Below are 25763 nucleotides of genomic sequence, written 5' to 3'. Positions count from 1 at the left end.
ATGCCGTCAAGTTCCAGGTTGAAGGCTGAGGTTGTTGAACTCTCCCCTGAATCAACAAATCTGGCCTCTGAGGAAGCTTCCATGGTCCGTCCACCGCCAAGTGAAGTCGTTTTGGGAACAATGCCTTCTGGGCCAAAATGGTAAGATCGAGACTAGCAGTGTGTCCTCCTTTTGAACCTTCCTCAGAAACCTTGGGATTATGGGGAACGGAAGAAAAGCATAAGCTAGCTGCATTGACCATTCTGCCGTGAGAGCATCCCATTGAGCCGCCTGAGGGTCCTGGAATCTTGAAAAGTACACTGGAATTTTCTTGTTTCTGGCCATGGCCATGAGGTCCACTTGTGGAGTTCCCCACTTTTCTACTAGGACCGTAAACACTATTTTACGCTGTTTAGCCCCCATTCGCCTGGAAGACACATTGTTCTGCTCAGTCCGTCTGCTAAACGTTTTCTTTTGCCCGCCAGAAACACAGCCACCAAGTTCAAAACATTGCTTTCTGCCCAGACCAGCAATTTCTCTACTTCCCGCATCATGCTTAGACTTCGAGTGCCTCATTGTGTGTTTTGTCTTGATGAAAATCTGCCCTCTCTTCCTCTTTGGGCATGAAAATTCATCCTTGAAGACCAGTTGCCTCTCCTGTAACCTCTGCCTGGTCTGTAACATCTGGCGTCCCTGTAATCCTGTGGTTGGTATTTAAAGGTCCTATTGATTGGACTTTTCTTTGTTGTTTTATCCTGAGGCAACCAGACGGATTTCCCACCAGATATTTTAGTAATAATTTGATCTAATTGTGTCCCAAATAAGTAATCTCCTTGAAAAGGTAACAACAACAATTTGTTCTTTGACTGTACGTCAGCAGCCCATGGCTTGAGCCAGAGTGCTCTCCTAACTACCGCCGCAGTGTCGCTTGCTCTTGCCGTCAACCTCACTGAGTCCATGGACGCCTCACACAAAAACTCAACTGCTAGTTGAATGTTCTGTACCGTCTTGAGTAAATCAGACCTTCTAATTCCATCTAACATGTCGGAATCCAATTGCTGACTCCATTCCCTTAGCACCCTTGACTGTTCTGCCATGGACGCTGCGGGCTTCAGTGCTGCACCAGTAGAAAGATGTTGCTTTCTCAGCCCCAGTTCTATACACCTTTCCATTGGATCCTTAAATATATTGGTATCCTCGAGTGGTAAAGTCGTCTATTTTCATATTCTTGCAATCGCGGCATCAACTTTAGGTAACTCATCCCATGTTGTTGTTTGATCCTTCTGGAACGGATACATTTTACTCATTTTAACAGGCACCGTGACCCTCCTGTCATGGTGCTTCCAATCGTCCGACACCATGTCTTTCAGAGACTGAGATAGGAGAAAGGTTTTACCCTTCCTCTTCTTATCTCTGAAGAGCAATTCCTGCAATTTTAGCTCTTCCTGCGAATCCTCTATATCAGGGGTCCTCAAACTGTTTAGCTCTGGGACCCCATCAGACAATAAAAATAATTACAGGACCCCAGCAATTTACCACAGATTGGTCGCCACACGTGAGTTCAGCAGACAGCACATACATGGCAGTATTGTAAAGGCACAACATGATTGGAGGAGTCTAAAATAACAGACAATTCAACAGACTCATTGATTCACTGACTGATATTAGAAAAGTCATCAGCCTGATGGTCAGCAACATGTCGCGACCCCATGTTGAGAAGGCCGGGACCCACTTTGGGGTCAGGACCCACAGTTTGAGAACTGCTGCTCTATATTGAGTCATTTGTATGAGAGTGAGTAAATTCTCTACCATATCTGCATTAAACTCATTCTCCGATTTGTCTACTACAAATTCCTCTTCATCCTCCATTGTCTCCGGCCCTGCTTCTTCTACCGAATCTGCTAAGCCCTCACTCATTCTAGAAAGGCTCCTTTTGCCCGTTATTTTCTCTAAGTCCTCTTTCGTGACAAAAGTGTCTGCGAGTGCAGTTTTAAGCATGTCAACTAACCCAGACATCTGGGCCATTGGCATTTGATGAGGTACTTTGCATGTTTCGCAGACGCTTCCCACATAATTTATCTGGCCGTATTTTATCACACATCAAACATTTCACTGTGTGCAACTTCTTATGCCTTGCTTTTCCATCTCCTTTTCCATTGCTGGTATCAGACCTGCATAGAAACATATATTGTTTACAATGTGCCCTTAAATCTCACAAAATATGCTCGCTTGGTGAGTGGTCTTCCTCTTTCCCTCCTCCATAATGCTGATGGATATGCTGTCTTAATAAAAGCACAGTATCTCTTAGCAACCAGACTTGGTTTGTATGAATTCCAACAGACCCATAATAAAATGCCATTGAAATGCTCACTTACCCCACAAAAAAACACGGTACCATGTGCTGCCAAGAATAGCCTGCCTGCTGGCCGGCCCCAAGCACTTTCCTTGTGGCTAACTGCTTGACATTGGTGACACAGTGTACCGCCGGCGTCCTCCGACTGCATCATCTAAATATGGCCTGCCGCGCCATCCACCTGGTCCTGCCGCGTTATCTAAACCGGTCTGACCGTGTCATTTTCGGCTTCCGTCTCCTGCTTCCGGCCACAGCGTATGTGCGGCTCCTTCCTCCTGCCACACGTGTTACTGTCGCTGCATGCCTGAAGGCATCCACCTGGTTTCGCCGCTAGATTAACCCAGGCAGATGGCATGACTGGGACACACGCCGGCCACCTAGGACGCCTTTCCCTGGAGACCACCAGAGCTGCCTGCAAGGCTTTCCATTGCTGGGACCTGTAGTTTGTAATCTCCTGTGACACTAGTGGCGCCCGGAACTGCACCGCGGTGACTCTGGGGTGTTGGGGCTGACCCCGCCCACCCCCCTAATACATCCCGGCCTGGCGATCCAGTGGTGAGTCCACCTTCTGCCCCTTTGTGAAGCGTTGTCCCTATCTGTGCAGCCTCTTGTCTCTCTGTCTGCACGGGTGCTGCTGCAGTAACAGCTATGATGTAAATGACAAGCTGTTTTCCCAACACCCATGACTGATGCTTACCTAACACCTACGCAATTCCTCAAGTTACCCTCCAGCCCCAGCCCTTCTCGCCCTGAACTCTCTGATATATCACTATGCCGTCAAAGAAATCGAAAAGGCATTCTCCTTCCGAAGGTGACCTTCCCTTCTCAGAAACTCTCCAGTTCAAACAGCTATGGCGAACACCTTGCGATCTTCTCCAGCACTGGAGTGTGATCCTAAATCTGAAGCCCCCCTCACGATGATGACTTTATCAAGCTCTCGCCACACTCAAAACGGAATTATCACAGGACTTCTCAGCCGCACTACACGAAGTTAAGTCAGACGTCAAGGCTATTGGAGAGCGCACTGACCATCTGAAAAGGAAGCTAAAGGAATTTGTCTCCTCCCACAATGACCTTATTACAGCTCACGATCAACAACTGAGTGACCTTGACTCCTTTATAGACAAGATCGCCGATATGGAGGACCGTTCCAGACGGAACAATGTTAAAATTCGTGGAATTCCGGATTCAGTGGCGAACTCTGAACTGGAGGAGTACGCCATCTCACTCTTCCACAAGCTCCTTCCTGACTTGGATCGGAAAGAGCTGATGATTGACAGAATTCACGGTACTTACGTAATATCTGGGCTCCCGTTTTTCTTATGAGACTACGTCCGCTCGCCACGCTTCGGGCATTGTGGCTCGCTGCGCTCGCCACACTATATAAAATCAACTCCATGGTAGGGGTATGAAAAAATGGGGTGCATTTAACATGGGAGCCCAGATAATACAGAAGTACCGAATTCACCAACTTCGAAGACCTCGTTCCATCGCCTCATCATTACCAAAAGACACCCTCTTGAGAGTACATTTCTTCAAAACAAAAGAGAATCCTGAGGGCGGCAAGGGAGGCAAGCCACTGGGTGGCCTCCAACTCTTTCCAGATTTCTCCGCTCTTATTCTAGCCAAACAAAGCGCTTTGACCCCCATCACTCTAGCTTTGCGCTCTCAGGAAATGGGGTTTCCCCGTGAAGTTTATCATTTCCAGGTCCCACAGTATCCTCACTGGATGCAGGTGTCAAGCTTCTTCTGGATTGGGACATTTCTGTTCTCCTCCCCCCAGGATCAAAGAAGTGCTCACCTCTCCAATCAGAATGGGCTGTTACTTAAATTGTGACTCTCAGCTGTAGATGTATACCCACTCTACAAAGTCAGATGTTGACCCAATGGGCTTTTATTTACAACCTTGATGGGCTGTTTTTCTATGATCCGTAAGTTGATGTCTACATGTTTTTGGTTAGAATGTGAGTTTATATGCTCAAGGGTTTGTAACTTGAGTATATCCTTAAACGTTTCTATTTCTCTTTAAATGTTTCTGATCATATCCTGTTTTTATAGGTATGCTAATATGTTCTTGATATGTTTCTCAAGGTTATATGCCTGGGTGGTGGTGCTAGGCCACATGGTTTCCCCCTCTAGTGCACTAGTGCAAGTTTCCTTCTCCCCTGCAGTAGTCAACCTGTCCCGATGTACTGGGATGTTTTGGTTTATGTTTTTCCCTTCTCTTCTGCTCATCCTATTTCCCCCGGTCACCATCTCCCACAGTTTAACCGATATGCTCCCGCAGCACCCTGATCGATCACCACATGCTTTAGTTCATATACCACGTAACTCCTATAGTTACTCCCTACCTACCCCATGATACAATTACTATCCCTTAATGTAAAAGGATTAAACTCCCCCAATAAACGGAGACTAGCACTAAGATATTTTGCTAAACAGAAAGCGGATATTGTCTCAATTCAAGAGACCCATTTCTCGTCTTTACACCCTCCTGTACTCAAAGACCGCCAACGGCCCTCTCAAAAGGAATGGAGTGGCCATTCTATTTAAAAATTCTCTCTCCTTTACCCTGCACTCCCAGGTTGTTGATAAAAATGTCCGCTATCTTATACTAATTGTATCTCTAGATGATAAATTGGTTACTCTAGTCTCTGCCTATGCTCCCAACTCTAACCAAATTCCCTTTCTACATAAACTATTCATGGAAATTCAGAAGGTCCTTAAAAGCCCCCTCCTCCTTATGGGAGATTTTAACCTGGTCTTAAACCCGAAACTCGACAAGTCCGTTAATGCTCAGTCGTCCCCCCTCACATCCACCTCCTTAGCATTTTGGAACCTGCTAACAGAATATGACCTGTATGATATCTGGCATGTGCATTATCCCTCTGGCCGTGAATACACTTACCACTCCCCGGGAGACAACACTTATTCCTGCATTGACTACATTCTGTCGGATAAGTGGACCCTTCAGCTAGCTAAATCTAGCGATATCCTACCCATTACCTGGTGGGACCACGCCCCGATTACCTTCCACTGGGACATGCTCTGACAATCCCCCCCCCCCCCGGAGGCTCTCTCCTCACTTGCTGGCCGACCCTACATCCAAACAAATTATTTCAGATTCCATCCAATTGTTTCCGCAATGTAACTCACCTTTAGACACGACCACCCTGAACTATTGGTGCTCTCTGAAGGCTGTCACCAGAGGAGCGGCTATTCAGGCAGGGGCTAGGCTTAAAAAATTAGGTACTTATGTATGATCTGGGCTCCCATGTTAAATGCACCCCATTTTTTCATACCCCTACTATCCAACTACGCATGGAGTTGATTTTATATAGTGTGTGCCCGAAGCGTGGCGAGCGGACGCGGTCTCATAAGAAAAACGGGAGCCCAGATATTACATAAGTACCAAAAATTACACCAACAGACTAGAGCTGACCTTGAATCAAAATGAAAGGACTCGGAGAATCAAAACAAAAGTAAACCCTCAAAATTTCTCCAGAAACAGCTCGCTGAGGTCAGATCCCAAATCCAGAAATTCCTTTTAAGCCAACACAAAGGCCGCGCTAAATAGACTCAGACAAAAGTTTTATTACGTAGGCCAGTGGTTCCCAAACTGTGTGCCTAGGCTCCCTGCGGTGCCTCAGGACACTTGCCGGGGTGCCTTGGGTTGGTGGACCAAGATCAATTTATATTATTTATGGTCAATGTACCAGGCAAAACCAGTGCTGGTGGCTGCCAATCATAACATACTGTATGTGGACAAACAGGAGCAGATCCTGTCCCTCACCAGATAACTGACCTATAAACACAATGCACTTAGTTTAATTTTTTTTTTTCCGAATTTCTCGATAAGAAGCATTTGGCCTAGGGGTGCCTTGAAAATATTTTGATGCTCGTCTAGGGTGCCGCGATTCAAAAAAGTTTGGGAACCACTGACGTAGGCAATAGATCGGGTAAATTGATTGCCCATAAACTTCTTCGTGTGCAACAAGCTAGAAATATAATTCAATGCATCAAGACTCCCTCTAACTCGAATATATCTAATCCTTCTGAAATATCTAACCAATTTGCCGCCTTCTACTCACAGCTCTACAGCCTTTCTACTGACACTTCCACACCCCAACCCACGCTCGCAGCGATCAACGCCTTCTTAGCCGACCTAAAACTGCCCTCTATTAATGACAAACAACTAGCAACTCTAAACACCCCGTGGACCCCAACTGAAATTTACGCAACTATTAAATCCCTCCCCAAAAATATAGCGTCAGGCCCTGATGTCCCCACCCTTTTTAACGTTTATACCGACATTACTTCCCATGGCACAATCCCCAGAGAAATGCTGGAAGCCCAAATTGTTACGATACCCTGGAAAAGATCTTTCTCTGCCAAAAACTACCGCCCAGTTTCCTTATTAAATGGTGACATAAAAATTTACGCTAAGCTTATCGCCCCCCGATTAAATGCTTTCCTCCCCTTTAATTCCACCCATTAATTCATCCAGATCATGTAGAATTTGTCCCCGGGAGGCAAGCATCGGATAACACCCGTAGGGTATTTGATCTTGTTGACTCCCTTTCAAAAGACCAGGGACTTCTCTCCCCCCTCCCGACTTATCTCCTTAGTACTATTATTGGCATCTCTCTATCTCCACTTGGTACTTGAGCCATCAGTTATGTATGGGATTATGTCGTTTATGTTATGATATGCTGATTTTAGACTATGGTTACAGTTTTGGTGACTGTTCCTGACCCCCCCCCCCTTCTTCCTTTCTGTTACCCCCCCCACCCCTCCCTGTTTTCTACATGTATATATATATCTCCCAACCCGATCACTCCGCCCTGCTCAAGATCTGCTTCTCTCATCCACACTCATTAATCACTCCCACTTACACTTGCGGGATTTTTGTCGGGCAGCACCCACCCTATGGAACGTCCTTCCACGCACATTAAGATTCTTCTCTAGCCTCCAAACGTTCAATGTTCCCTGAAACTTCACGCCTTCAGGCAAGCCTATCATATTCAGGAACCCCCACATAACCTCCAGTAGCATTCATATCTAATTGCACCCCATCAGGACTGTCCTGTAATCTGGTGGGACTGCCATGCTATGGAATTCTATCCTCATGTATCCCTCCTATTATCCCTATAGACTGTAAGCTTGCGAGCAGGGCCCTCCTACCTCCATGTCGGTTTGTATCTACCCAGTTTGTTTAATCAAGGTTTTCAATTGTAAAATGCAAAGGAATATGCTGCGATATAAGAAACTGTAAATAAAGCCAACATAGGGGTTAGGTCGACAGGATCATTAGGTCGACATGGGGTTTTTCACTTTTCTTTTTGAGTCGACAGGCGGTATTTCATTCCCTACCATCCACTAGGGCAGTGATGGCTAACATTGACACTCCAGCTGTTGTTAAACTACACATCCCTGCATCAGTTTTACTGTTTGGCTATGCTAAAACAGATGCAGGCCATGCTGGGATGTGTAGTTCAGCAACAGCTGGAGTGTCAAGGTTAGCCATTACTGCACTAGGGCATGGCGGGAGAATAAAATAGTGTGCCGAGTATAGGTCTCTAGCGAACACACATCCTGGTATAATCAGATCCCTGTACTGGCGCACAATAGGGCACAGGTCTCTACCGATCACACATCCTGGTATAATCAGATCCCTGTACTGGTGCACAATAGGGCACAGGTCTATAGCGATCAGACATCCTGGTATAATCCGATCCCTGTACTGGCGCACAATAGGGCACAGGTCTCTAGCGATCACACATCCTGGTATAATCAGATCCCTGTACTGGCGCACAATAGGGCACAGATTTCTACCGATCACACATCCTGGTATAATCAGATCCCTGTACTGGTGCACAATAGGGCACAGGTCTCTAGCGATCACACATCCTGGTATAATCAGATCCCTGTACTGGTGCACAATAGGGCACAGGTCTCTAGCGATCACACATCCTGGTATAATCAGATCCCTGTACTGGCGCACAATAGGGCACAGGTCTCTACCGATCACACATCCTGGTATAATCAGATCCCTGTACTGGTGCACAATAGGGCACAGGTCTCTAGCGATCAGACATCCTGGTATAATCAGATCCCTGTACTGGCGCACAATAGGGCACAGGTCTCTAGCGATCACACATCCTGGTATAATCAGATCCCTGTACTGGCGCACAATAGGGCACAGATCTCTACCGATCACACATCCTGGTATAATCAGATCCCTGTACTGGTGCACAATAGGGCACAGGTCTCTAGCGATCACACATCCTGGTATAATCAGATCCCTGTACTGGTGCTCAATAGGGCACAGGTCTCTAGCGATCACACATCCTGGTATAATCAGATCCCTGTACTGGCGCACAATAGGGCACAGGTCTCTAGTGATCACACATCCAGAAATAATCAGATCCCTGTACTGGCGCACAATAGGGCACAGATCTCTAGCGATCACACATACTGGTATAATCAGATCCCTGTACTGGCGCACAATAGGGCACAGGTCTCTGGCGATCACACATCCTGGTATAATCAGATCCCTGTACTGGCGCACAATAGGGCACAGGTCTCTAGTGATCACACATCCTGGAATAATCAGATCCCTGTACTGGCGCACAATAGGGCACAGATCTCTAGCGATCACACATACTGGTATAATCAGATCCCTGTACTGGCGCACAATAGGGCACAGATCTCTGGCGATCACACATACTGGTATAATCAGATCCCTGTACTGGCGCACAATAGGGCACAGATCTCTAGCGATCACACATACTGGTATAATCAGATCCCTGTACTGGCGCACAATAGGGCACAGGTCTCTGGCGATCACACATCCTGGTATAATCAGATCCCTGTACTGGCGCACAATAGGGCACAGGTCTCTAGTGATCACACATCCTGGAATAATCAGATCCCTGTACTGGCGCACAATAGGGCACAGATCTCTAGCGATCACACATACTGGTATAATCAGATCCCTGTACTGGCGCACAATAGGGCACAGATCTCTGGCGATCACACATACTGGTATAATCAGATCCCTGTACTGGCGCACAATAGGGCACAGGTCTCTGGCGATCACACATCCTGGTATAATCAGATCCCTGTACTGACGCACAATGGGGCACAGGTCTCTGGCGATCACACATCCTGGTATAATCAGATCCCTGTACTGGCGCACAATAGGGCACAGGTCTCTGGCGATCACACATCCTGGTATAATCAGATCCCTGTACTGGCGCACAATAGGGCACAGGTCTCTAGCGATCACACATCCTGGTATAATCAGATCCCTGTACTGGCGCACAATAGGGCACAGGTCTCTAGCGATCACACATCCTGGTATAATCAGATCCCTGTACTGGCGCACAATAGGGCACAGATCTCTAGCAATCACACATCCTGGTATAATCAGATCCCTGTACTGGCGCACAATAGGGCACAGGTCTCTAGCGATCACACATCCTAGTATAATCAGATCCCTGTACTGGCGCACAGGTCTCTAGCAATCACACATCCTGGTATAATCAGATCCCTGTACTGGCGCACAATAGGGCACAGATCTCTAGCAATCACACATCCTGGTATAATCAGATCCCTGTACTGGCGCACAATAGGGCTCAGGTCTCTAGCGATCACACATCCTGGTATAATCAGATCCCTGTACTGGCGCACAATAGGGCACAGGTCTCTAGCGATCACACATCCTGGTATAATCAGATCCCTGTACTGGCGCACAATAGGGCACAGGTCTCTGGCGATCACACATCCTGGTATAATCAGATCCCTGTACTGGCGCACAATAGGGCACAGGTCTCTAGCGATCACACATCTTGGTATAATCAGATCCCTGTACTGGCGCACAACGGGGCACAGGTCTGTAGCAATCACACATCTTGGTATAATCAGATCCCTGTACTGGCGCACAATAGGGCACAGGTCTGTAGCAATCACACATCTTGGTATAATCAGATCCCAGTACTGGCGCACAATGGGGCACATGTCTCTAGCGATCACACATCCTGGTATAATCAGATCCCTGTACTGGCGCACAATAGGGCACAGGTCTCTAGCGATCACACCTACTGGTATATTCACATTCCTGTAGTGGCACACAATGGGGCACAGGTCTTTAGCGATCGCATTTCCTGGTATAATCAGATCCCTGTAATGGTGCACCATAGGGCACAGGTCTCTGGTGATCACACATCCTGGTATAATCAGATCCCTGTACTGGCGTACAATGGGGCACAGGTCTCTGGCGATCACACATCCTGGTATATTCAGATCCCAGTACTGGCGGACCATGGGTTACAGGTCAAGACATATAATGAACATTGCTTATACTATTTTATTGGAAATTAAATGCTTTTAAAAATCTAAGTGCCCCATGCCGGTCACCCTCCCTCTCATATATCTAATACTAATGGTATCCTGTCCTTCATCTCTGTGGCCCCTGACATCCTCGAAGAAAAGAGATTAACAAGTAAGACATAAATCTTCATTTATTCTTCGGAACACATCAGGGGCCATAGGCTAACGCTGATATCCTAAAGAAGCCACCTAAGGGTGGGGATGAACTTATACCGCAGCCAACACACTCTGGCCAAAAGCCGAGTCCTGGGAGGCAAATGTATCAAATGCGTAAAATGTATATTGGTATTGGTGGACGACCAGGTCCCCGCCTTGCAGCTTTACTCTGCTGTTGCACCGCCCCTAACAGCCCAAGATGACCCCACATACCTAGTGGAATGTGCCCTGACCCCCACAGGAACCAGGAGGGAAGCATCCATGTATGCCTGTTTGATGACAGAGCGAATCCAGCAGGCAACCGTCTGCTTAGTAGCAGGCCAACCTCTCTTCTGAAACCCATAGAGCACAAAGATAAAGTCAGATTTCCAGAAAGAGTGCGGCGCACATGGATGCGTAAGGCACGGACAACATCCAAGGAAGACTACACAGGAGAAGCATCCAGCCCCCAACCTGGATGCCACCTTAGGAAGGCAAGAAGTAACAGTCCTAAGAACCACCCGATCAGAATGGAAAATCAGAAACAGTGACAACAGAGGTAACAGCTCAAACATCCTCCTGGCTGACACAATCGCCAATAGGAAAATGGCCTTCCAGGTGAGCCAACAAAGATCCTCTGACCATAAGGGCTCAAACGGTGGTTTCTGAAGAGGGAGTACCAGAGAAAGGTCCCGCGGGCTAACGGGGGAACAAAGGGAGACTGGATATGTAGGACACCCTGCATAAATGTGCTGACATCTGGCAACATCTCTAACTTCCTTTGGAACAAGACGGACAAAGCCAAAAGCTGTACATTCAAAGAAGAGAAGTGCAATCCAGCCTCCATGCTCTTCTATAAGAGGACAGAATCCTGACCTGGTATTGAATCAGTGAGCCCAACAGGAAAAGTTAACCCCCAAGTGCGATGGCAAGTACCGGCCGAAGAAGGTTTATGTGCACTGAGCATGGTTGAGATTACTCTGGAGTTAAATCCTCTGGCTCTTAACAGGGAAGACTCAACAGCCACCCCATCAAAGCCAGATGCTGCAAATCCGGATGTAGACAGGGTCCCTGAGAGAGCAGATCTGGGCGTTGAGTTAGACACATCGGAGGGGCCACTGACAGGGCCTGCAGGCCCGAGAACTGGGAGCTACCAAGATCAGTGTTCTGCCCTCCGCCTTCAACTTGCGGATCACTCTGACGAGGAGCAAAATCGGAGGGAAGGCGTACATCAGAGCAAAGACTGCCCTCAGTTTGAGGACACTGAATGATAGTTGGGCTTCTTGTGCATTCCAAAGTCCCTGGAATGATCTTTGGCAATTTACTTCCCCCCCACCCGCGGAGGCTGGCATCCGTGGAGAGGAGAGTCCACTGGTGGATCCAAAATGGTCTCCCCGCTGTGAAGTTCTGGTCTAGAAACCACCAGGAGAGTGAGAGACGTATGGCCGGTGAAAAGGTTATCAGATGTGACTGGATGTTAGTGTAGATCCCAACCACTTGGTGAGGATCTCCCATTGTAGTGGATGGGAGTGGAATTGGGCATATTCCGCCATGCCAAAACCATCAAACCCAAGACCCTCATGCAGGCATTAACCGACACCCGTCTGAGGGAGAGGAGACATTGTATTTGGGACTGCAGTGTCCAGCGACGTTCCTCTGGCAGGTAGATCCTTTGACACACTGTATCCAACTGGGCTCCCAGATGGATCATAGTCTGTGTGGGAACCATGGATGACTTGGGCCAATTGATAATCCAGCTGTGAGTTTGCAAGACCGTTACCACTATGGCCAGATGGTCCTTTAGAGTCTCCACAGATTGTGCCAGAATCAGCAGGTCATACGGAAGTATCCAGATGCCCTGGTTGGGAAGTTTGCTGCCCATCACTGCCATGACTTTCGTAAACACCTGGGGGGCAGTAGACAAACCGAAAGGCAGAGCCTGAAACTGAAGGTCCTGCAGTGCAAACCGCAGAATCCGTCGATGTTCCAGCCTGATGGGGATATGCAAACTGGATGTCCAAGGATGCCATGTAGTCACCTGTTGTAAAGCAAAGACTATGGATCGCAATGTTTCCATTCGGAACTTCAGGACTCAAAGAATTTGTTGAGTCGTTTCAAGTTGAGGATGGGACGGTATGACCCGTTGGGTTTTTTGGCTACAAAGGGGCTGGCATTGAAACCTGAGCCCCGTTGGGACAAAGGGACCGGTGCTATAACTCCGGATTGCAGGAACTTCTGTAAAGATTGCTCCAGAGCCCTGATCCTTGCTAAGGCCTTTGGAGAACTTGTGGAGCAGAAGGAGTTTGGTGGATGATGCCAGAAGGTTAGGGAGTAGCCTCGGGAGAGAACATCCCAAACCCATGCGTCTGTTGTGGATTACAGCTAGGCGTCTGAAAAACCCAACAGGTGGCCTCCCACCTTGGGATCCCCAGGTGGAGGCCCACACGCTCATGGGGAGGATTTGTCCTCTGGCTTGGGATCAGGGCGCATTGGGGCCCAGGGACGCTTACCCTTGGGTTTGGAGGACCTGGCAACCTGGGGTTGGGTTCTTGAAAAAGAATGTACCCTACCCTAGAAGTGAAAGGACTGGAAGGCAGCACAGGGACGTGGTGTAGGAGCGGAAGGTAGGAAAGCTTCCTTAGAAGCTGCCACCGTAGCTACAATTTTATCCAGTTCAGACCCGAAGAAAAGGGAAGTGCTTCTAAGGTTTTCTTAGAATCAAGGTCTGCCTTCCAAGAGCATAGCCACAAGGATCGATGTGCTGAGATTGCTAAAGCCGACACTCGGGAATTCAAGGTGGCAGCATCAAGCACTAGCTCCCCTATATAGAGGGAGGCCTGATGTAACATTTCAGTGGTCGGTAGAAGTGTCAGCCACGGGTGTAGTTGCCCATTCCACCATGCTACCCAGGAGCCGATTCGCAGCGGACCCTATCCCACTAAGGGAACTTTCTGTTTCGTACCTCCCAGAGGATTTTTCCAAGTAATCAGACATAGGGAATAAAGCTAGTCTGCTTAGGGCGTTTAAAAATAGGGCAGGAGGATTTAAGCGGTTCAGCAGTATCCTCTAAGTTAAGGGCCTCCTTTACCACTGTGATTAAGGCCGCCACATCAATGCTTGATGGGGTGTTCTCTTTGCCAGAGGCATCCTCCTTGTAAGCATCTACAAGTTCCTCCTGTTCATCCTCCCAGTCTGTGTCAGAGTCATGTTGACGTAGGAGCTGAGAGGAAGACCTTTCCCTGACCGTAGCACTGCTCTTATCAGGTCAACCCTGTAATGTTTTTTGCAAGCCCTAAACAGAGGTGGATAATGCGCCCACCTACTGTGTTGAGGATGGCATCACAGTGCAGACGAAAGCCTACCTACCAGCTGTGCCATCATCTGAGTAAGTATGTTGCCCAAGCATGCTCATAGAAACATAGAATTTGACGGCAGATAAGAACCACTTGGCCCATCTAGTCTGCCCCTTTTTTAAACATGTTACATCAAACCATATTTGATCCTTATTTTTTTGTAAGGATATCAATATGCCTATCCCAAGCATGTTTAAATTGTACTACTGTATTTGCCTCTACCACCTCTGATGGGAGGCTATTCCACTTATCTACTACTCTTTCTGTGAAGTAATTCTTCCTCAAATTTCCCCTGAATCTTCCTCCCTCTAGTTTTAGTGCATGTCCTCGTGTTCTGCTGCTCATCTTCCTGTGAAGAATGTCTCCCACCTGTACCTTGTTAAAACCCTTAATATATTTGAAAGTTTCTATCATGTCCCCCCTTTCCCTTCTCTGCTCTAAAGTATACATATTAAGATCTTTTAGTCTTTCCTGGTACGTTTTGTGATGTAGGCCATGCACCATTCTAGTTGCCCTTCTTTGTACAGTCTCTAATGTATTTATATCCTTCTGGAGATATGGCCTCCAGAACTGAACACAATACTCTAGATGAGGTCGTACCAATGACCTATACAGTGGCATTATTACTTCTTTCTTTCTACTGCTGATACCTCTCCCTATGCAACCAAGCATCTGACTTGCCTTCTTCATTGCTTTGTTACATTGCCTACCTGCCTTTAAGTCCCCTGAAATAGTGACACCTAGATCCCTCTCTTCCTCAGTAGTTTCCATTATAGTGCCATTTATACTATATTCAGTCTCTGGATTTTTGCAACCCAAGTGCATGATTTTGCATTTTTTGGCATTAAACTGTAGTTGCCATGCTCTTGACCATTCCTCTAATCTACCTAGATCATCAATCATTTGTTTTACCCCTCCTGGTGTGCACATTTTACCCTCAATTCCATTTGCAATATCACCAATAAAGATATTAAAAAGCACTGGTCCAAGTACAGATCCCTGGGGTACTCCACTTGTAACCTTTCCCTCCTTTGACTGTACTCCGTTTACTACAACTCTATAGATTGTAAGCTTGCGAGCAGGGCCCTCCTACATTTTGACTGTCTGTAAATACCCTGTTTTGTTGTTTCACTGTCTGCTATTGTAAAGCGCAACGGAATATGCTGCGCTATATAAGAAACTGTTAATAAATAAAATAAATAAATAAACTCTCTGTTTTCTGTCCTGCAACCACGCTCTTATCCATTCAACTATCTTAGAATCCAATCCCAAGCTTTCAAGTTTATTTAACAGTCTGCGATGTGGGACAGTGTCAAAAGCCTTACTAAAGTCTAGATAAGCTACATCTACAGCCCCACCTTGATCTATTACTTTAGTCACCCAGTCAAAAAAGTCAATAAGATTTGTTTGACATGATCTTCCCCCAGTAAACCCATGCTGTTTTGGATCCTGTAAATTGCTGGTTTTGAGATATTCTACAACTCTTTCTTTTAAGAGTGTTTCCATCAATTTCCCTACTACTGATGTAAGGCTCACTGGTCGATAGTTGCTTACCTCTTCTTTGCTTCCACTTTTGTGCAGTGGGACTACATTCGCTGTTTTCCAGTCCTCTGGGATTACTCCAGTAGCTAGTGACTGGTTGAATAATTCTGTTATTGGTTTTACCAGCTCCCCTTTGAGCTCTTTTAGTATCCTTGGATGTATCCCATCTGGCCCCATTGATTTATCCACTTTCAGTTTTGAGAGTTCTGTGAGGACTTTCTCCTCTGTAAATGTACTTGTTTCCCCCTCAGTTTTCTGACTATACTTGCAACTTAATTTTGGCCCCTTCCCCTCTCTTTCAGCAGTGAATACTGAGCAGAAATAATTATTAATATTATCTGCTATTACATTGTCCCCCTCAAGAAAACTTCCACTCTCTGTCTTTAGTCTTATTATTCCACATTTTGTTTTTCTCCTTTCACTTATATACCTAAAAAAAGTTTTCACTCCTTTACCCACTGATTGGGCCATTTTCTCTTCAGCCTGTGCTTTTGCACATCTGATTACCTTCTTAGCCTCCTTCTGTCTAACAAGATACACCTCTTTGTCCTCATTTTTCTGCGTCTGCTTAAATTTCTTAAAGGCCAACTTTTTTGCTTTCACAATACTTGCTACTTCTTTTGCAAACCACAATGGCTTCCTTTTTCGTGTGTTTTTCCTAACTCTTTTGACACAAAGTTCTGTTGCTTTTAGAATTGCACTTTTTAATTTTTCCCACTTATCCTGCACTCCTTCCAAGTTCCTCCACTCTGCCAAAGAATCCCTTACAGAGTTTCCCATCTCTACAAAATCAGCCTTCCTAAAATCTAACACCTTTGTTTTTGTGTGCGATAAGTCAGTCTCTGTCTTTATTTTGAACCATACTGCTTGATGGTCACTGGATCCCAGGTTTTCACCCACATTTATGTCAGATATTCTGTCACCATTTGTAAGTATTAAGTCTAATATTGCGTCCTTACGAGTGGGCTCCCTCACCAATTGCTGGAGGGATGCTCCTTGCAAGGAATTCAGCATGTCCCTACTTCTGGTGGAACTTGCAACAGGCAGCTCCCAGTTTACATCAGGTAGATTAAAGTCTCCCATGATTATCACCTCTCCTTTTAATGCCATTTTATTGATGTCCTGCAATAGGCTCTTGTCAAGTTCCTCTTCCTGACCTGGTGGTCTGTAGATCACCCCTATACGAAAAATCGCCTTTTCCCCTGTTTCTATGGTCACCCAAAGGGCCTCAGTTTTTTCTTCAATACTTTGTATTAAGGTAGTCTTTATACCTTTTTTCACATATATTGCAACCCCTCCTCCAATTCTTCCCATTCTGTCCTTCCTAAATAAAGTATATCCTGGAATAGCTATGTCCCAGTCATGATTTTCATTGCACCATGTCTCTGTAATAGCCAAAATATCCAGTTCATCCCTTGTCATTATTGCAATTAGTTCTGGGATTTTATTTCCTAAGCCTCTAGCATTTGCACACATAACTCCTAAAGTTGTGTTTCCTGAGGGGAAGCTGAAGTTGTGGTCGGCGCCTGCGCATTGTACAGCTAACAGCTTGTGCAAAAAACATCCTGGACCTAGTCCTGGGGGTTAGGCCAGCACTACAGGCTCTACAAGACAGCAGAGCTGGGGCCCCTGTCTGGGTTTACTTCTAGAAGACTTAACCAGGCTTTATATACACTGAAAACAGTGAAATAGGCAGGCAGCTTATAGGTACAGATAACACAATATATTTCTGACAGGCAGTTAAAGTGTTAATGCAGTACACAATACACAGCAAGCATACAAGACAGACAATGCAAAGAAAAAATGTCACTAAGCTTCTTAAACAGCTATGGATGACTGGAGCACACTCTGTAACCTGTGTCCCGTGAGAAAGGGTACAGGGACTAGCTCAGGCTCTCTGGCAGCGAAGCAGTGGATCTCTGGGTGGCTGAAGTGCTCTCCGTGTCCTTGTCTGCATGATGACAGAGGGCAGGAAGGAGCAGTGGCGGGAATCGTTGTGGGATCTGCCACCTACTGTCCCCAGGAAAGCCCACTCGCCCTGCTAACAAATGGCCACCAGGGAGACTGTCTCATGCAGCGCCGGTAAAATGGCGGAGATCCAGGGTGCCCCAGGCGGACCCGCTATCGCCGCTACTGCCCACACGAGTTATCTCTGGTGGTCCAGCAAAAATGGGTGGCAGACCAGCCGTCCCCCAAGCTAGGCTGCCTAGCCACGACTAGTCTGCATGCGTGCACACGCTCGGTGCTAGAGCTCTCTCCCACTCCACTACCTATCATTAACCCTGTGGCCCCTGAAGTGTCCTGAAGAATAAATGAGGACCAGGTGGAGAGTTATGACACAAGGGGTGACATTTAATGAGATGCGAAAATGTGATTTATGCGATTTTTAGTCCAAAAACAGCCGAAATCGCACTTTTCCCAGAATTCGCATATTTAATGAAATGCAAAAAAAGGCAAAATCGCTCATTCTGAAAGTGCGATCTTTAGTAATGCCGGAACTCGCATTCAGAGGTTTTTCCATCGAAAAGTATACAAATCGCATATTAAATGAGATGTGTCTAAAATTCGCCACACATGCAGTCCAGTTCTGACAGGCGAATTGGACAGAACCCTGCACAGATCTCAATGATGATGGTCCGGTCCTAAAAAGCATAACCAGCCCCAGGCTCATTGAGCTGGTCCTGGTTCCACATATATGGGGGGGGGGGGGGGGGGGGACGACAAAAAGCGTAGGGGTCCCCCATATATACACTTTTTACATAAGGTCCCCCGGCTGTACCATGAGCACCGTGGCTGGTCAGCCTTGGATGGGGTCCCCAATAAAGGGGTCCCCCCTCCCCAGGGTTCACCTGTCCAGGGATGAGCTATGCATCTCCATGGAGACGCATAAGCCAACCACGCTAGCAGCCTCTGTAGCGCTGGGACAGCACCACAGAAGCTGTGATCTGCGCCGGAGAAAGCCGGCTCACCCTGCTGTCAGTATGGGGTGAGCTGGCTCTGGAGAAGGGAGGACAGCGCCGGACCCTGGGTTGGTAAGTATATTGGTGTAAAAGTGAGGTGTGGGTTTGTGTGTGTAATAATGTTATACTTTTCTGTGTGTTTCACGTAAAATCGGTTTTATTTAGCTTAGTACCAGACTTTTAAAAAGTGGAAAACAGCAACAAGGGGTGTATTAACAGAACACTTTATAATATATATATTTATAAAAAAAGAAACAAAATTCACATCTTTATCTAATAGAAACACAAGATCACCTCTTGCCTGTCTTTATTCTGCATTTTCCTTATATACAAGCTATATATTTAGATAATTTACACATATGCCCTACTCGCTGCTGGTTTCTAGACCAAAGTAAACTGTCTCAAGGAAGGATGAGGAGAAGGAAAACAAAAAAAACGCCTTTATAAAACCATGCGAGATGTAGTGCATTAGCCGGTGGCGTGTGACCCATCCCCAGCCGCAGAGAGGACCGGTAACACACACTCACACGGTAATCAGCCAGGAACAGACGCCTGCAATCTGTATGTGACTGAATGCAAAGTGTTCTAGAGCCTGTCTAACGTGGGGGAACCTGCTCTTCTTGACCGCCAACTCTGCTACAGAGAATCTGGTCTATACATACTCAATCCGTGGCTGAGGTTGTAGAATGGACAAACAAAAAGACCTTATTAATTCTAAAAATTAGTCTAGGGAACCTGGTCAGCTGCTACAGTTCTTGGGGGGAGGGGTTTTTAGATTTACAGGAGAGGCAGCGTCACAGTGACAGGGTACAGGCCAGGAATATTACCAAACAGAAAAAAAAAAAAACAACAAAAAAACATTTCCTTAGGAAGTAACCAAAATTCCAGAAATAAAAGTGTAGATGAGGCATTAATTCCTGACCCGTGGTGGTCGGTGGAATGTGACACCCAACGTGAATCTGCGATTTCTGTGGTTTATAGATCGGTCTCGTCAAAACCGTAAAATGATTCAGTGTCACTCTCTCCCTCAAATAGCTGTTGGAGAACATCGGGGTCGGCGTACTCCTCAGGTTGACTGTCATTACAGTGGTCAGTGTCTTCATCCTGTTCTTCATCGTTAAGCTTCAGCTGGCCCTCCAGCAAGTTTATAAGCTCCTCCTGCATCTCAGCATTGCGTTTGGTGGTGTTGGCAGTACCATCAGGCCCCGGGAGGAGGCTGGCCACAAGGAAGGATTGTTGGACCAGTTCTGGGTGTTCTGTGACCACCTCTAGGACATCAGTCAGCCAACAGAGGACCAGCTGGAGCAACATCTCTGGACTACAGCTGGTCTCTGCCATCTCTTGGGCCTGAACTCTCCACTTTTTGTGCAGGAAGCTGGTGACCGCTCTCTTGATGCAGACATCCAGGGGTTGGATCTTCGAACTGCAGCCTGAGGGTACCACCGCAGGCAAGGTGCAGGTTGAGCTCAGCAGAGCTAGGACCTCATCAGACATGTGCGATCGGTGGCAGTCCAGCACGGCCATGCCTTTGTTATTCGGGCCATCCACATGTTTCTGCCAGATCTTCGAAGACCACAAATCCATGATCTCCTCATCGGTGAAACCAAAGTCTCTAGTTTCCAGTATGATAGAGTCTGAGACACCACCAACATTTTTAGAGCTGCATCGAGAACACACGAGTGTGGGCAGCAGACTGCCATCAGCTAAGATGGTGAGCACGATGTCACACCAAGGCTCTCCTGTGCCCACAGTCTGAAGGGCGCTCTCTTTCCTCTCATCGCTGCAAAGCAGTTCCAGGTCGAGGAAGAGGGATATTTCATCTAGAGCAGCAATCATGGACAGCGGGAGATCCTGGCTATGGATCTGCCGTTGTACAAAGCTGATGAAAGTCTTGGCATTTTCCTCCATTTCCTTGGGCAGGCGGTTCGCTACCGCTACTTTGGAGTGTGTGCTTAGATTGTGCCGCAACATGAACCTCACGGCCCATTCATAGGAGATTTTGAAGCCACCTTCCAAGGAACGTCCAATCTTGGTGGCTTTTTGGAACAGTGTCTCCTCGTTGACAGACTGCTGCTGCTCCCTATGGGTCAGAACCCACTCTGCCAGCTTCTCCTCTGCAGCGGTGCCCAGATATTTGCCCTCAGCCAGGTTGTCTTGGTTCTCTTCCTGGATGGTCTGAAACCTCTGCAGCCATCTTCGGATACGCTGGGGCGAGTTGTGGAAGTGCTCAGCCGCTTGCTGCATGCTGCAACACAAAGCATACAACACGACTCTAAGCTTCTTGACGCTGAGCTGTTCCTGCTTGTTGTCAGTCTCCAGGTCTCCTGGTTCAACATCCTCCAACTCTTCAAGCTCATCGACATCAATGGTCTTGTTGTCCTTCTCCAGGCTAGGAGCATCGCTCATGGAAGACTCTTTTGGTTTCTGATCACTCATCACCTCCCTTTTATCTTCAGGTAATGGAGTGGTGGTATCGCTTATCACCTTTTGAGGTGCCAAGGCCCTAAAGAGGAGAAAGCAAGCGGATCAGTGGGTGAGCAGGAAGAGGCCCCAGTTACTTAGGGTTTATTATGAGCGGAGCACAGGAGACGTCCTATTGTGTCTGACTATATGTGTGTCGGCATGTTATTTATGTTCAGGGAGATGCGACCTTACATAGACGCACTGAGGTTACTAGGCGTGCATTCTTATTCCGTCTTATGTTGGTGCCTAATTTACATTTCTGAAAAGTTACCTTTTCAAGGTACGATACCAAAGTGCCTACACATCAGAAAGGACAAGTGCTAAAATGACCTCCGCTTCTAAGTGTCAGTGATACGTGACTGAAAACACTGAAGCATACTGAGCATGGACAAAGGAGGAGATTGTTATAGATCAGCCCCTCAGTGGCTAGATTTCTGAAGGTAGAGCGCATCTCCACCACTCCTGGGTAACAACAGGGCGACGGTCACCAGAGCAGGCTACAGGAGTAAGGTGCCTTTAATCCTGGTAGTAACTGGATGGATCACATCACTATACGCCGTCACACGGCAGATGGTGCATATCGGGTACTGGATTACTGAGGAGGGGCACAACGCAGGCTTCTTATATATACACTGTCAAATATTTCAGAAGGAAAAATGGTACTTATGTAATATCTGGGCTCCTGTTTTTATTATGAGACCGCGTCCGCTCGCCACGCTTTGGGCATGGTGGCTCGCTGCGCTCGCCACACTATATAAAATCAACTCCATGCGTAGTTGGATAGTAGGGGTATGAAAAACTGGGGTGCCGTTAACATGGGAGCCCAGATAATACATAAGTACCGGAAAAATTATTCCGTACTAGAGATTACAAGACACAGAAATAAATAAAATACATAATTACCAGATGTCTGGTGAGGTAGAACCTGTGGCAACAAAACATAAGAAGACACGAATCAGTATGAGGCACAGGCTGGAACTGGGTCTTCATGATAACATTAGGAGATGGGAAAAGGGATCTGCAGTTAGGAGGTATGGACAAAGGACATGGAAGATGACAGGAGGGCAGCCCTATGTGTGGCAGAGCTGGCATAGGACACAGAAGATGACAGGAGGGCAGCCCTATGTGTGGCAGAGCTGGCGCAGGACACGGGAGATGACAGGAGGGCAGCCCTATGTGTGGCAGAGCTGGCGTAGGACACAGAAGATGACAGGAGGGCAGCCCTATGTGTGGCAGAGCTGGCGCAGGACACAGGAGATGACAGGAGGGCAGCCCTATGTGTGGCAGAGCTGGCACAGGACACAGGAGATGACAGGAGGGCAGCCCTATGTGTGGCAGAGCTGGCGTAGGACACAGAAGATGACAAGATGGCAGCCCTATGTGTGGCAGAGCTGGCAGGACACAGAAGATGACAGGAGGGCAGCCCTTTGTGTGGCAGAGCTGGCGCAGGACACGACAGGAGGGCAGCCCTATGTGTGGCAGAGCTGGCGTAAGACACAGAAGATGACAAGAGGGCAGCCCTATGTGTGGCAGAGCTGGCATAGGACACAGAAGATGACAGGAGGGCAGCCCTATGTGTGGCAGAGCTGGCAAGACACAGGAGATGACAGGAGGGCAGCCCTATGTGTGGCAGAGCTGGGAGGACACAGAAAATGACAGGAGGGCAGCCCTATGTGTGGCAGAGCTGGCGCAATACACAGAAGATGACAGGAGGGCAGCCCTATGTGTGGCAGAGCTGGCATAGGACACAGAAGATGACAGGAGGGCAACCCTATGTGTGGCAGAGTTGGCAAGACACAGGAGATGACAGGAGGGCAGCCCTATGGGTGACAGAGCTGGCCCAGGAAACAGAAGATGACAGGAGGGCAGCCCTATGTGTGGCAGAGCTGGCGCAGGACACAGAAGATGACAGGAAGGCAGCCCTATGTGTGGCAGAGCTGGCAGGACACAGGAGATGACAGGAGGGCAGCCCTATGTGTGGCAGAGCTGGCGCAGGACACAGGAGATGACAGGAGGGCAGCCCTATGTGTGGCAGAGCTGGCAGGACACAGAAGAGGACAGGAGGGCAGCCCTATGTGTGGCAGAGCTGGCAGGACACAAAAGATGACAGGAGGGCAGCCCTGTGTGGCAGAGTACTATATTATATTGTTGAATTGACAAAGGACCTAGAAAGAGACACTTACCTAATCCCGTGACAGAGCTGGAACCATGAGTTGGGTTGAAAACCAGGTGTTTAGCCATGGCATCGCCAATCCGTGTGACGAAAGGACAGCACCAACACGTCAGCACCATAGCATCACTGGAAGAAAGGGGAGCGTGGCATCAGATAAGGGGACGGATAGCGATCGTGCACCCACTAGAACACTGAGCCCACCACCCACGCACTTACCTGGGTTTGCAGCTAGAAAACAGGGACCGGTATTTCGGACTCTTCCTTGGGACGTGGTTGCTGGAAAAGGAGAACGACAGAGTTTAGTGGAACCTCCTAACTGAGCTTCCTGGCCTGGAGGCGGGGTAGAGGAGGGGAGGAGCCCGGCTGCCTGGGAGGCAGTTCAAGTTTAACCTCTAGGGTGCTGGTGCTCTCCCACTCTCCTTACTACCCACAGGGGTTTATTCTAGTTCATTCTTTCTGACAAAATCCTTCTTAGATGGACAAAACCATGTGCACTGCAGGGGGGCAGATGTAACATGTGCAGAGAGAATTAGATTTGGGTGAGTTATTTTGTTTCTGTGCAGGGAAAATACTGACTGCATGATTTTACACTGCAATATAGATCTCACTTTGAAGAAAAACCCCACCCAAATCTAATTCTCTCTGCACAAGTTACATCTGCCCCACCCGCAGTGCACATGGTTTTGTCCATCTAAGAAGGATTTTGTCAGAAAGAATGGACTAGAATAACCCCCACTGTAACGCTGTGGCCCCTGATGTCTCCCGAAGGAGAAAAGCATATGAGCGCTCACATAGAATTGAACATTATCTCCGTATATACGGCTTATACTGTGTATGTGACCATCTCCCGCGGAGCCCACTACTCACTTGATCATGTGATTGGCGTAGGCGCGGGAGCAGCAGGTACCGTAGCGGCAGAGAGAACAGTGCACGTAGGTGGGGAAATGATTATGGAAATCCGGGATGTCAAAGCTGCACTCCAGGCAGGTCTGCTTGCCTACGGTAACTCTGTAATGAAATACACAGCATTGCTTATAGGACAGGGGCACCGGAACCGATGCAATATTACAATGTCGGGCACATGACATTAGGCAGGAGGAGAGGAGACGGCCCCTGCAGAGCCTGGAAGGGAAGGAGCCGTTCCCTGTGCACTAAACACTTTGGCCTTTATTCAGATCTAGATATTTTGATTAGAAAAGCGCTATAATTTAGGGCCGTGGTCGCCAACCCGTCGTTCGCGAGCTACCGAATCGGGTGGCTTGACCATTCGCCCCGCCCCTCATTATCTGCCGCCCGCCACCTTCCCCTTCTGAGCCTGAGGAGAGGGCATCGCGCGTCTCTCCTACACCTCACCTTGCATCCCTGTGACTGGGCCGCCCGTCCATCAATCAGAGCTCGCGGCACGGCAGCCAATCAGGAGCCGGTCCGCAAGCTTTGATTGGCGGGTGGCCCAGTCACAAGTGAAGGGAAGGAGAGATGCATGGAGGAGAGAAGCAGCAGCAGCATCAATGGTGAGTGCGCTGCTGCTGGGAAACACTGTGGGGGCATACTTGTTGCTGGCACTGTGGGGGCATACTTGTTGCTGGCACTGTGGGGGCATACCCAGCACCATGGTGTCATACCTGGCATATTCCTGTATCTGGCACTGTGGGAGCATATGTGCATCTCACACTTTTGGGGCATATGTGTATCTGGCACTATTGGGAGCATATGTATATCTGGCACTGCACTATTGGGGACATATATGTATCACACCCCCATTTTCATTGGACGCACCCCATGTGGCTACACCCATCTTTTGGTGCACGCCTATGACGCGTACAGGCAGTTCTGTATGTGACTTAGTGTGTCAGGGGCATTACCGTGTGTTGCATATTGTGTAAAGGGCATTATTTAGTTGGGCAGATATTTTTTATTTTAGTAGCTCTCGTTTACTTTTGCCGCGAGTAGCTCACACCCCAAAAAAGGTTGGAGACCACTGGTCTAGGGTACTAGAAATGGTGCAATATGTTTTAAAGAAAGATAAGAGACAAAAGAGAAAAATTTAAATGCGTGAACACCGAGACCTCCTTCCCATCTCCCTTGCTCACGTATTACGGACATCGCGATGACTCGGTGACGTCACCAGACCATGTCCCGCCAGCACCGCCGCATTTGCGGCAGAAATTCATCTGTTTGAGCGGACAGCAAGTCCAAGGAATCCCGCTCAGTAAGGGTAAGATAGGAAAAGTAGAGGAACCGGGACTTTCTTCACTGACTCCAAAAGGAGCGTAAACATTAACAAGTTTTGTTTTACAGGTGTTCACGCATTTAAAATTTTTCTTCTTAAAATTCTATCTTTCTTTAAAACTAGAAATGCACCATTTCTAGTACCCTGGACCATAGCACTTTTATAAACAAAATATCTAGTA

General features: G+C 47.6%; 1 protein-coding gene across 5 annotated transcripts in view; it reads right to left on the bottom strand.

The window, feature by feature from the left end:
* Nucleotides 1-18926: 18926 nt before the first annotated feature.
* POGZ (pogo transposable element derived with ZNF domain) overlaps nucleotides 18927-25763 on the bottom strand; it is a 122037-nt gene continuing 115200 nt past the window's right edge. For all 5 annotated transcript variants that reach the window (XM_083167646.1, XM_083167645.1, XM_083167644.1 and 2 more), the window contains 5 exons: nucleotides 24220-24360; nucleotides 23569-23628; nucleotides 23363-23478; nucleotides 22083-22104; nucleotides 18927-21219 (listed from right to left, as the gene is read on the bottom strand). In XM_083167646.1, the coding sequence (XP_083023772.1) occupies nucleotides 19692-21219; nucleotides 22083-22104; nucleotides 23363-23478; nucleotides 23569-23628; nucleotides 24220-24360 (1867 nt within the window). In that variant the 3' untranslated portion in view covers nucleotides 18927-19691. The remainder of the gene's footprint in view (nucleotides 21220-22082; nucleotides 22105-23362; nucleotides 23479-23568; nucleotides 23629-24219; nucleotides 24361-25763) is intronic.

This window comes from Crinia signifera, chromosome 12 (genome assembly GCF_055691185.1).
Source record: "Crinia signifera chromosome 12, ASM5569118v1, whole genome shotgun sequence".
Lineage (NCBI taxonomy): Eukaryota > Metazoa > Chordata > Amphibia > Anura > Myobatrachidae > Crinia > Crinia signifera.
The sequence above is the reverse complement of the archived record's forward strand: the minus strand, read 5'-3'. Positions and strand labels throughout refer to the sequence as shown.